The following is a 13182-nucleotide window of genomic DNA, read 5'->3' on the forward strand; positions in this document are numbered from 1 at the left end:
ACGTTCTGACCAAGCAGTCCTTGCAAAGGCCCAAGCCTCACACCTAGGCAAGCGGGCGTTGGCACCCTTGCTTTGGGATATCGGAGCACTGAAAACATTGCTATAAAGCATAAAAAGTAAATTAAGGTGGAGTTGTTACCTGCAAAGAGTAATTCTGGGCTGGCTCTCTCTGTTGACTCTGGGTGTGAACGGTACATACGAGTGTGTTCAGGGCGGCAGGCTTATGAGCTGCCCAGGTGTTGGAGGCCTGAGGACTGGCAGCACAGTCCTCTAGGACAGGAAGGCCTGGCCATGGGAGGAGAGTGCAGGCTGTGCACTGAATTGGCCCGAGTTCAAGTCTAACCCAATCTCCTGGAACCCTTCCTTACAGAGTTATTAAGACTAGTTGGACCAGGTGTGGTACACAGCTTTAACCCCAGCACGCAGGAGGCAGAGACAAGTGTGTCTTTGTGTGTTTAAGGCCAACCTGGTCTACATAGTAAGTTCCAAGACAGCCAGAGCTACTCAGAGAGACCCTGCCCCATTCACCCCCCCCCCATCTATGTAATTAAGCAGTGCCAGGCTAACTGAAGCAATAGCATCTGACACGATCTACCTCAGAGGTGTCCATTCTACATGGACCCACTAGTTCCTCCAGAAAGCCATGCAGTCAAGACAAGGTGGGAAGACCTGCACTTTCTACTTCGTCCTAGTGAGACCTTGGGTGAATAGCTAGCCCTCTCTGGGCCTCCATTCTTTCACTTGTAAGACAGGGACAGTACTCTCCAGGGCTGTTCTGAGATTAGAGGTAACATCTTGGAGCAAGGCCCAGCATGGTGTCAACAAGCAAGGTACTACCCCAAATGGCTCAGCTTGGCCTCCTTAAGGCTTCCTCCAGCGCTCCCCGTCTCTCTCCCCTTCTCCCAGTCCCTACTCATTTCCTGGAGCAAAACAAGGCAAATTGGCTTCATGCTTTCCCAGAGATAAGCAAGTCTTGTCTTGTTGAGCTCCTTCTGTGTCCCCGTGGTCTCTGTCAAGAGCAGCTGGTGGCACAAATCCGCTGAGATGGCCGGCCAGTAACTGTTAGGTGTGGGACAATGGGACCCTCTAAGGGCTGTGCCTGGGTGAACTGCTTTGGGAGTTAGCTACCTATTGCTGCAGAGCAAGTGACCCAAAACTTGGTGGCTCTAAGGGACAAATGTGCATTATTCCAGCCCTGCAGCTCATCACTCCGGCTGTGGGTCAGCTGGAGGCTTCTGCTCAGGAGGCTGCAGACCAGACGGGGCTCTTCTGGAGGTGATTCTCAACTTTCAAATACAAATGGTGGTTAGAAGGTTGCAGAAGACACACGTCCAAGATGTTGCATGTAGCTGCTGTCAGGCTTTGGTGTCTCTCCACAGGGCCTCCTGCTAGGCTTGTGCCCCCACACTCCCCCATGATATGACAGATGGTCAGGTGTGCATGTGTGTGTGTGTGTATTCATGCATGCATGTGTGTGCATGAGTGTGTGCGTGTGCATGTGTGTAAGAGAAAGGCAGAAGAGAAGGATGCTCTCAAAGAGGAGACACAAGTTCAGAGAAGAAATCACAGATCCACAGGTGGTCTTGGGGACTCCTTTTCCATTGGCTGAGTTCTGTTCATTACAATCAGGTGATTAGATAAGGACCATCCTCACAGAGATAAGTGTGTATCTCCCAGAACTTATCTGGAGCAGTTTACAGACCGCCTGCCTCCACGAGGGAAGGGGTGGGAAGAACGACTTTTTTTTTTTTTTCAGTACAACTTTCTTTTATACAATGGATAGAGCTCTGGGTAGCTGAGCCAAAGCTGGCTCCTATGTAGTCTCTTCTAGCCCCAACATAGAGCTCCCGCTGTATCCATGAAATGAGCATGCAGCCCAGGCCGGCTGGCCTTACTGCCTGTGGGTGAATAAGGCTGAACTCTACACTTGCATGTGCAGAGCCTTAAACTTTGATGTGCAAGGTGGGCTGAGGCTGGAATTGCGACACCCCTAAGGGAGCCATGGGCGAAAGGAGCAAAAATCTATGGTAAAACCACGAAGAATCACACCTAAGGTCACAGTGTCTGCCTTCAGATCCACTCCTCTATCCAGACATGGTGGAGCACCCTGCGATCCCAGTGCTCAGGGACAGGAGGATCACACATTTGAAGCTGGAGTAGGTTATATAGTGTGATGAGACTTTCTCAAAAACAAAGAAACCACTGATAACAACAAAACCTCCACCTCCCTGATTCTTCTGCCAGTCTGGACAGGAAGGTATTCATTCATTCATTCATTCATACACTCACTCACTCATTCACTCATTCATAGAGCCCCTGTTCTATTCAAATTCCATTCTATGTAACAAAAGCAATCCTCTGAAACAGATACAACCAACTCCTCTGCACAGGTGCAGAAACTGAGGTTCAAAGAAGCCAAAACAAACAAAACACCTCTGTGGATTTAAACAGCCTTCAGGGTGAAGCCACACCCTGTGCCCATTTAGGGCACCCACTGTCACTCCAGTGCTTCCTGCACTGCCTCTCTAGACAATCCCAGCCTATATACTAGCCACCGTACTCACACACCCTCATGCATCACACTGCCCAGCACCTGCTCTATGGATATGTGGTGGATATGTGAATATGTGGTGGATATGTAGATATGTGGTGGATATGTGGAGAATATGTGGTGGATATAGGATGGGTATGTGGTAGAAATGTGGTGGATATGTAGATATGTGGAGGATATGTGGAGAATAGTGGTAGATATGTGGTGGATATGTTTTCCATGGCTCTTATTTCATCTTATATTAAAATTAATTCCCAAGCTGAATGAGGAGGCAAACACCTGAAATCCCTGTACTTGGGAGGCACAGGCAGGGGAATTTATGTACATTCAAGGTCAACCTGATATATTTAGTGAGCTATAGGCCATTCAGGGCTATACAGCAAGACCCCTGTCTCAAGCAACCAAAGAAGAAGAAAAGAAAAGAAAACAAAGAAAGAAAAGAAAAAGAGAGAGAGAAGAAATAGTTTCCACTGTGGCTCAGTTGGTATAGTGCTTCACGGGCACTCGCAAGCCCTGAGCTTCAATCCCCAACAGCATTTAAACCAGGTGTGTGGTGCACATATGTAATCCCAGCATTCATCAGGGAGACAGGAGAGTCGGAAATTCAAATCATCATTGATTAAACAGCATGCTTGAAGTTAGCCTGGGCTACATGAAACCCTGATTTATAAGAGGGGTTCTGGAGAGATGCTTCGAGAGAACTTGCTGTTCTTCTAGAGGACCCACGTTCAGTTTTTAGCACCCAAATTAGGTAGCTTACAGTTGTTCAGGGGATCTGATGTCTTCTTCTGGCCACTATGGGCACCTGCACTCATGTGTGCATACCCATACAGAGATACACGTATACATATACATTCTTAAATTGTTGGAAACTTCAAGTGTTCTGCTCTTCTGTGAGGGCCTAGCTAGCTGCTCCCATGGTCCAGCCTATGGAGGGGAAGCATGCCTCAGCCACTCAGACAGCATTTATCTTCTACCCACTTCTGGTCTTTGCCAGCTTGCATTACTCCTGGCTCCCATGGGCACCTGAGTTTGCAACCCCAAGACACAAGTTTGATCTCAATCTCTCCTGACTGCTTCTTGGTGCTATGAGGTCCCAGCAAGTTGTCCCAGGGTCCTCAACTGTCAGTACTCGTGAATAAGAAGCCACCTGGACATCTGGGGAGAAACTTCTGAAGATGACCCAGTCTATCAGCAGCTGGGGAACCAGCAGAGTATGTAGTCTCATCTGGGCCCAGTGTCTTCAGGGCCGGGCATATGCTTAGCTGTACACAGCTTAGCTTGAGGACTGCCTCTCCAGAGACCAACTGAGGACAGGGCAGGCAAGAACGACATCAGAATCCAGCTCGTGGTGAAGATGGAATTCGTCTCTGGCTCACACAAGGGGAGTGCAAATGTGTTTGCCAAAGAGCTGGAAGAAGTAACGTGAGGGAAGGCATGTAGACAAGGGAGCACTGTACGTCGGTGACTCCCCAGTGCTACCCATGACATCGGGCCTCAGCCTGGCCGTTAGAGACCTCTGTGATGGTCCTCTCCTGGCGTTTTCCATTTATGTTTAAGATCACAGCCTTTCCTCAAGGATGCCCTGACTAAGCCCAGCCAGGGCTGTTGTAGGCTCATCCTTCGCTCTTGGGATAACCTCTTCACAATCGTGCCCCTGTTGTACCCAGGAGTGGTCATGTCCAGGCTGATTTTCCGAGATAGAAATCACCTCCCCTGTCTCCTGGGCTCCTAGTTACCGTATTTTCTGTTTTCCTACACTGTCCTCCAAGGCTTCTCTCCTGCCCTGTCCCAGTCTAGATCCATGATGACTGTCAGGAGGGTCTGGCAAGCAGTAACAGTGACTGTGAAGTCAGACAGGTTGGTCTCAGCCAAACACACTCCCTTTGACAAGTCACTGCCACAGTGTGGGGGGTGGGAAAGAGCTGCTTCTTGGGCCACATGCTAAGCCATGGGGAAGGTCTGAGGCTGGGAAGGAGTCTTGTGAAGGAAGGCTCCTTCTCTTCTGGGGTGGGACCTGCATACTTTAACACAGCAGGAGATCCATCCTCACCTCTGCAGGCTCGAAGGACAACAACAAGTTTCCACAGCTCCCATTTGGGGTATGTTAGACCAATAGGAGTCAAAACCTACAGGAGTGGACAGGCTACAGAAAGCCTGGGTCTTTTGGATGCTTTCTAGCGGGGCACGTGTGGTGCTTTCTCTCCACTCCTTTCCAGTCTAAGTGTGCACTGCTGTTGCATAGATTTTAGAAAATGTGCCAATGGCTCAGGCAGAGCGGAGGGCAAGTGAGTTCCCCTTGCAGGCAGCTCCCTTTGATACACACTGACAAGAAAAGAGGGGGCCCTCTGTGGGGCTGGGTGAGGCCCACCCTAGACTAGGGCCTGGTATACAACCCATCAAGGCCAGTAGCACAAAGCAGAGAGCTCTGGACCCCCACAAGAGGGTTCAGGCTGCCATGTGTGAGGCGGGGAGCGTGCCCTGATTTCATAGACTACTTGGACCAGCCTGGCTTCTCCACACCTCCCCACAAACTGAATCTTGGGTGGAGCAGGCCAGGCTCCTAAGGCTTTCAGCTCCTTTCCTGTTCCCATCTCTCAGGACCTTGGGACCTTGCACTGGAGCTTCCCCGCTATGCTCTGAGCACACAGTCTAGATTATGCCCATCGCTGTTGAACACAGAACAGCATTTAACAGTTAACAAATGCTTCTCTCTCTTGTTTGTTTATCCTCAGAACAGGTATGAGTAGAAAGCAGGGTAATTTCTCATCACTTCCTTGGTTGCAGGACTGGCTGAATCCAGCAGTAGGGAACCAGGGTTTTCTAGCCCTAGTTAGAGCCTTTTTCTCTTTCTGCGCCTCAGTTTCCTAACTGTGTTGGCTCACATGCTCTCGCTGGCTGGCATTCATTTGATTCCCAGGTTGCTGCTGTGCCCAGTACACCAGGGTTTAAATTCCTGCCTGTGGCTCTTCTGCAGGCTCCTTTCCTTTTGTATCACACACTGCCAACTTCCTGGCATCCCTAGAGAATGGTTACTTAGGAAGTTACCTGCAGGTGTGGTGCCGTTGGCAAGGAAGTTTATTCCAGGTGGATGTAAATCTAGGGGGGATTCTAGGGGGTGTAAATCTAGCCCCACACTCTGCTGGCCTGGCCGGAGGTGGTGGGAACAGACAAGGGCTGTCAGAGTGGGCTGGGACTGAGGCCTGGCAGATGCACTATTGGTTCGGCAAACTGTATTTTCAGTCCTGGCGGAGGGTCTGGTCTCTAGAAGCAAACAGAGACAAACTTAGCCCTAGAGCCTGCGGCCTGAGGTCACCTTGTGGGTGTCTTAGACTGTATCTCTGCTTCTCTGTTCTTTCTGTTATCTCTCCCTTTCTGATCCACCTCAGATTCCCCCACCTCCACCCCCCACGTCTTTCTGAATCTCAGGATCAACCCTTCTCTTGGTCTAGAGGCACTTTCAAAGGACTTCCGGCTCAGTGTGTGGGGATAGAGGGCGGGCCACAACACACGAACCGATTGCGCTGCTAGCGGCTACCGGCAGGGGACGCTAGCGAACAGGTTCCGCGGGGGCGCGGCGGAGGCGTGGCGGGGAGGCGTGGTCTCGAAGCCAGCCGACCAATAAAGGCAGCGGCGCGCGGCCTAGGTATCGCTTCCTGGGTCGTACGACCTTGCCAGTGCCTGCTCTGAGTTCTTCCGCGCGCCCTCGCCCGACCCGCGACAGCGATGCTAGCGCTGCGTTGCGGCCCCCGCCTGCTCGGTCTGCTCTCCGGCCCGCGCTCCGCGCCGCTGCTCCTCTCCGCGACCCGTACCTGCAGCGACGGCGGAGCCCGCGGCGCGAACTCTTCCTCCGGGAACCCGCTCGTGTACTTGGACGTGGGCGCCGATGGACAGCCGCTCGGCCGCGTGGTGCTGGAGGTGAGGCTTGGGCATTTGGGAAACCTGGACTTCCCGGACCCTGTACTGTGCCTGGCACATCAGGTGACCTTGAGCCTCAGTTTCCCTCTCTCAGAAGAGGCGGCATCAGCTTGGTCCGTTCGGGGCTCTTCAAAACCCTGGGGGGTGTGGAGGAAAAGGTCAAGGTCAGATCGTACTGAGTGACAGCCCACTGACCGGCCAGGACCGACGTTGGGCTGCCTAGACCCTCTGCGTCCGAGGTTGGACCCAGAGCTCTGGGGTGGGTGTCTGAGGTCCAGGTGTTGCCAGGTGCTCACGTGGTGGCCTGAGCGCACTCCGGATCCGCCCCCAAGGCCTGGTTGCCTAAGAAGAGACACAGGGAATGCAAGTGAGAAGGTTCTGGGAGCCCAAACCCTCTCCATTCCCTGAGGTCGACTATCAGCTCCTGTTTGACCCTTAAAAAGAAAAGTAGGAAACAGTCACTAAGGTCAGGAGGCCATCCCAGGAGCCTTTAGGCTGTTCTGCTTTGAACAAAGGTACCAGTTAGACTGCCGATCGACTGGGGGAGGGGAGCTGGCATTTTTTATTATGCCTCATTTTCCTCGTTTGGAAAATGAGGAGTACCCCCCCCCAACTCCATTTGGTGAAGAGGGATTCTTAAGAGAAGTTGAGAGGCAAGAGACAGGCTTGGATGAGGCTGTAATTATCCCTCAACGGTCCCCTCCTCCTTCCCTTCTGTGAGCCTCAGTTTCCCCCAGCACTGAGGAAGGTCAGCTGATTCTGATGTGATACTTACTCTTGGTCCAGGGACTCGTGCCGAGGACCTCCAGCTGACATTTCTGTCCCGGATGTGGGCCAGGATGGCACTAGTTTCTTCTGATAAGAAACTAAGGCTTCTCAAGCAAGCTTTGGTTGGGTTCGGGAAGCAGCTGGCAGAAACGATAGCGGCTTTGGCAGTTCCGAGGAGGGTTGGTGGTCATGGAAGGGAATGGCCCTGTGCTTCTTTGTCATGATGCCCTGGCCTCTGGGTGTGAATGGTGAGGGGGATCTTTCTCGCACCTGCTTCTGGACTGACCATCCTTTTCTGTTCCTTTTCCTTCGCCATAGTTAAAGGCAGATGTCGTGCCAAAGACTGCAGGTAAGGCTTACGTAGAAAGTGAACCAGGCAAGGCTGGTGGGCTTGGCATGGAGTTAGGACTTAGATTATGATCGTATGGGAGTCTCAACCTAAGCACAGGTGATGGGTACCCCGAGGCAGCCTTTTGTCCCTCTCTGGACCTTGTTGTCAACTCTGCTAACCAGTCTCAGAGTAGCTAGACATCTCAGAACCAGGGGAAGGCCCATGTAAGCTCTCAGAGATAGCTTCCTCCCACTTCTCCATGACAGCACAGGGCAGGGTTAGGTAAAGTGTTTGGGCTCTTTGCTCTGTTATCCCGGCTGGCACAGCTTAGAGCTTGGATTCTAGTCATAGCGCTTCACACTGGCTCAAGACAGAAAGGTGATCAGGAATGGACTCAGGAAGAGGGGCAGGGCTTTTCCACATGTAGCTCACCTGGGGGATCAGCAGGGAAGATTGCCTGCCCCTAACCTGCCTCTCTCTTTCTCTCTCTTTCTTCAGAGAACTTCAGAGCCCTATGCACTGGTGAGAAGGGATTTGGCTACAAAGGCTCCACCTTCCACAGGGTGATCCCAGCCTTCATGTGCCAGGTAACAGGAACATGGCCTCTGCTGTGAGTGGAACCGGCAGTATAAATGCCGAGGGAGTAATTGGGATCACTGGTGGGCGAGCTGGGCCCTGGTTCACGGAGGAGACACAGCACAGGGCTGCTGGTGGTGGTGGACCTTGAGGCTTTGAAGGGCCATCAGAGTTAGACCGCCTCTAATCTTGGTATTCCATGTGCCCTTGAGCACTGGGCATGGGAAAAGAGACAGGGCGGGGATAAGATGGCTAAATCATCATTACACATGCTGGGACTTGGAGGTGCCTTCCCAGGGAAGGGAACAAACATGTCAGTATTGCTGCATCAGGTTTCCAGCTAGGTGTTGGCAACAAAACCCTCATGGGCAGACTCAAGGTTGGAGGTTGATGTGTGGAGACCAGGAGAGCTTGAGGCAGGCATGGATGTCTCGGCCTCTCTGAAGTCCTCTCTGCCTGTTCTCTCCACTGTAGCCAAGCAGCAGTGGGTTGGAGCTGTGCCTACTGTCACTCTACAGTGCTTTGGTTACGCATTGGGTGTGACAAAGTGAAGGAGAGGTAGGCAGAGCTGTGGCTGTGGCTGTGGCATAGAAGTGTTCCTAGACTCTTCTGGGCAAGAATTGCAGGCAGGTCTTCCTAGGCTGTCTGGACTGTAAAAGTTAGGGCTTTCTTAAGCCCACCCTTGCTCTGATGAATGACACAGAGACCTTTATATTTATTAAAAGCTTCAGGCAGTGTAGCTGGGCGGATTCTGAGCTATTCTAACACTACAGTACTGGCCTTGAACTACTTCCCAGCCACGTGGCTTGTTACCTGCCATCTCTGTCTCACCCTGGCACCTCCTTCATCATTCATGTCCCAGTGGCGACTCCCCTTGTCCCCTCTGAGACCCTCTCCCTCTCTCTGGGCACCAAGTCCCGCCTTTTCTTCTGCCGAGCTACAGGCTGTTCAGCTCTTTATTTTAGTGATCGAGTACAGTGTTTTACAAAATACTGAGTCAGATGTGTCATGATAATGACAATACCAAAATCCAGACTGCAACCAGAATCTGGATACAGAAATCAGCGATTGAGTACACAGTGCACAAAAATATCCTCCGACACTGAGCAGGCTCTGAGAAAAGTACCTACCCCCATGGAGCATGTGTCTACAAAGCTGTTGGGCTTTGGGAGGGTGATGCTGGAGCATAGAAGAGGATTCAGCCTGGGAACTGGTCATCTCCTACTGCTCTGAGAACAGGACTCCTGGTCACCTGCTTGTGGTCCTCTTAGGAATTGTGGATTGAGAGTCTGAATAGCTCAGGCACGTTTCTTGAGGTTTACAGAAAAACACTAGCTCAGACAGGAAACTTACTGTTCAGAAACCAGACTTGTTACGGCATGGTTACAGAAGCTTGGTTTTAGTTTTGCCCAATTTATCTTAGTCACTGGATAGTTGTTGGCCCTTTTGCCTGAGGGCGAGCCTTGAGAACGTTGAGGGCTGTCTTCCTAGGGGACCCATGTCCCTCTGCCAGCTGTGTGGTAATTAGTTACAAGGTACTCTGTGTACAGGCTGGCGACTTCACCAACCACAACGGCACAGGAGGAAAGTCCATCTACGGAAGCCGCTTTCCTGATGAGAACTTCACACTGAAGCACGTGGGGCCAGGTATGTGGGTCTGAGCCCTGTCCAGTGCTCTTGCTGTTCTTCCTGTCGCTATGGTCCACACTTGCCCGGCATCCTTGTCATGCTCCTTCTGTTAGCATCCAGGCAGCTCAGCATCTCTTACTGGGTTTCTCTAGAACTTTCTCATTCATTACTCTGTAAAAACCAAACTTCCCATTGTAATTCCAGCACTTGGGAAGCCGAGGTGGGAGAACCCAAAGGTCAAGGCCCTCTTGGGCTTCAAAGTGAGACTTGTTTCAACAAACAAAAACCAAACAGACTTCCCTATGGGAATTTGGTTGGGGAGTCTTTAAGCAGAACCCAAGGCAGAGTGTGGGAGAGTCTAGAAGCCATAGCTGGGGTTCCAATCAGCACCCCCACTGTAACCCCTGAACTCTTTCCACCGTGGCTTCCCCCATTGAGAGCCAGCTGTCAGTTAAGGCACACAAGCTCCGGGGACTGTGTCAGCTCTGGTTCTCTGGTCCCAGGATCTGCAGGTTCACGCATCCTCAATGGAGTGTGAGCCACCTGCTCTCCCAAGCAACGTTTCAGGTGAGGTACCTCCTGGGGACACAGCTCACCTGTGCTTGTCTTACAGGTGTCCTGTCCATGGCGAACGCAGGCCCCAACACCAATGGCTCTCAGTTCTTTATCTGCACGATAAAGACAGACTGGTGAGTACATCACACGCAGGGCCTCTGAGAAGGAAGCTAGAGGAGGTCACAGTCAGGAGCTTGATCTGCAGCTGGCCCGTCTGCTCTGGGCCAGTGGCTTGCTTCTCGCTGTGTGTCTGTCTGAGAGACAGGGAGGAATCGAGGCACAGTTTTGTTTTTCTGTGACTATGTCCCACCTCTCTACCCCAGTGGTGCTGTTGGCTAGAATTTGATTTGTGTCTCACCTGCACACACACTGAATTTGGGGAATGCTTCAGTAAGTGGCCTCACGGTGGTCTGAGTGGAAGCCACTTTGCCTGGCTTACCCTGCTGTTTCCTTGGCTTGCCTCTGCTACAGAATGTGCTTATGGAATCATGGCTTGGGAGGAATAGTTTCCTCACACTGTTAGCATGGCCGCACATGGCTCCCAGACCTCCCAGCCTCCTTTCCCACAGTCCTGTGCTGTCTAAGAATGCCTTTTCCCTGGTAAAACTTGCACTAAGCAGCACCTTTCTCTGCATAGAGTCCTGAGTATCCCAGGCCCCGGGTCCCAGGAGGCCAGAGGCAACAGCTGACTGAGAAGTTTAGAAAACCTGTGTTCACAACTTTAAGGAAATCTAAGTGATGGGATGACAGTCACACAGGGCTGTCAGGGCCGGGCATGTTGGTGCCGGCCCCATCTTCTTTGCTCCTTCCATGGAAGCCTTGATGGGCCTTAAAGCTCTGCCCCAGGCTATCCTCATTCTCGGCTGTGCTGGAGCTGAGCTAAGTCCCTGTTCTGTTCTTGGAACTCACAAATCGTGAGCTACTCAACACCTCCAGGCTTCTCACACTTATTTGGTGCTCAGTTTGCCATAGTCTGTTGTGCAGATGTCTTGCTTTTTTGAGTGCTGCAATGCCCATCATTTTCCTGGGCAGAATGAGAACAACCCACTTCTCATAAGTAAGGTCACCAAAAGTCAGATCAGGCTGCAGGACAAAGCCCAGGGTGACAGAACTGGGAGCCTGGAATCCAGTGGAATGCAGTTGGAGAGCTCACAAACCGTAATTAGGCTTTCAAGGTAGGGGGGGTGCCTTTGGCAAACAATTCTGCCGAGTGGCCAGGATGCTGGGTGTTTTCTTATTTGGCTCAACCCTCCCCACAGGCTGGATGGCAAGCATGTCGTGTTTGGCCATGTCAAAGAGGGCATGGATGTTGTGAAGAAAATAGAATCTTTCGGCTCAAAAAGTGGGAAGACGTCTAAGAAGATTGTCATCACAGACTGTGGCCAGTTGAGCTAACTCACAGCCAAGGTGCTAGGACAGCAGCAGGCATCCATGTCTTGATTCACCCAGGTTCTCCAAAGAACAGTTTGTACCCACTTCTACTGAGTCTAAGGAAGGCCACTCAGGCATGGTCCTCCCAGGGACCATGCTGCTCTCCACTGTCCATCCTTCCTCAGATCCCGTTTCTGGGCATCAGTATGGCCATCGGGCCATGTACCCTCAGCCGACGTCCCCGTGATTGCCATGTGCGTGTGCCTTGGACATTGGCAATGCTGACCAGTTAGTCAGGGAAGGCTCCTGACTCTTTTCCTTGACCAGTGGGGATAGCAGTTGCTATTTAATGTTGTCTTCCTCCTTGCAATAATTTAACATAGAATTCAAGATCTCATAGAAACAAAGCTGTGACACTCATGGCACTGTCCATGTGTGACCTGTGTTGCTGTGACACAACTGCTGTGACCCGAGTTGGCACAAGCCACAGACACCCCCAACCCCCCACCTCCCACCCTGGCTTCTGAGACATCACTCAGGGCTCTTGTGAAAGTCCCAATGCCAATGCCTTCCCTCCTGGTCACTGTGAATCCTGCTGGCTGCTGCTGTGATTTTTGAAAGGAGCCTGTGAAATAGAAGCAGCAGGACCTGGGAACAGACCTGTGAGCCCGGTCTGTCTGCTCAATGTGAATTCCCGTGGTCAAAACTTACAGACACTGCCTGACTTCATGCTGTTCTCAAGAGGGAAGTGTTTTCTGGCAGGCTTTGCTTTTTCTGTATGTTGAATAAATCCAATCTATCAATAATATATATGTAAAAGATTTCTGGGACAGACCTTTCTGTTCATCTCAAATGTGATACATAAATCCTATTTTCTATAAAATGGCTGTCTCTGGTTTTAGAATGAAATTTACATCTTTGGGGCTCATTTGTTTTTGTGACAGGGTCTTGCTGTGTGGTCCAGGCTGGCCTAGAACTTGCTGTATAGCCTTGGCTAGCTTCATACACTCTTGACCTTCCTCAATGCTGTTGGGATTACAGGCATGGAACATTGACTCCAGCTGGGGCCAGTCTTGGAGTTACTATGTATTAGGTTCTATGCTTTGAACTGTTTTTTTTGTTTGTTTGTTTTGTTGTTTTATGATGCTAGGGCCTTTGTGCACACAAGCCACACTCTCAGCCTTATTGTAAGGAAATCCGTGTAGAACATTCTGCGTCCTAATCCCAGGTACTAGCTCAGAAGCCACTGAGAACATCCTTGTTACTATCTGTCCTGAGGGATGATCCAGACAGTCCCCACCGTGAGCACTACCTCTAGGTGAAGTCCCAGCTATGCTTAGTGATTGAGCTTCAGTTTCTCTCAGCTACATAATGTGTACATGACATCTAGGTCTGGAATTGGGTATGACCCATGTGAGGTGCATGGTCTTGGGCCTGATGTATCATCACAGCAATCTCTGGGTAATGACTTACAAGAGGGTGA

General features: G+C 51.2%; 1 protein-coding gene across 1 annotated transcript; it reads left to right on the forward strand.

Annotated features, from left to right (window-relative positions):
* Window positions 1-6190: 6190 nt before the first annotated feature.
* On the forward strand, window positions 6191-12507 carry Ppif (peptidylprolyl isomerase F). Its single transcript, XM_021181771.2, has 6 exons — window positions 6191-6469; window positions 7556-7586; window positions 8067-8155; window positions 9695-9791; window positions 10387-10462; window positions 11588-12507. Exons 1-6 carry the CDS (start codon window positions 6278-6280, stop codon window positions 11721-11723), a joined length of 621 nt encoding a protein of 206 aa, XP_021037430.1. The 5' UTR covers window positions 6191-6277; the 3' UTR covers window positions 11724-12507.
* The last annotated feature ends 675 nt before the right edge of the window (window positions 12508-13182 follow it).

Source organism: Mus caroli, unplaced genomic scaffold (assembly GCF_978045245.1).
Source record: "Mus caroli unplaced genomic scaffold, Mus_caroli_1 scaffold_12, whole genome shotgun sequence".
Lineage (NCBI taxonomy): Eukaryota > Metazoa > Chordata > Mammalia > Rodentia > Muridae > Mus > Mus caroli.

Coding starts and splice junctions, on each gene's coding strand:
- Ppif (XM_021181771.2), top strand. CDS start 6,278: ATGCTAGCGCTGCGTTGCGGCCCCCGCCTGCTCGGTCTGCTCTCCGGC. Junction 7,587..8,066: donor TGTCGTGCCAAAGACTGCAG/GTAAGGCTTACG, acceptor CTCTTTCTTCAG/AGAACTTCAGAGCCCTATGC. Junction 8,156..9,694: donor TCCCAGCCTTCATGTGCCAG/GTAACAGGAACA, acceptor CTCTGTGTACAG/GCTGGCGACTTCACCAACCA.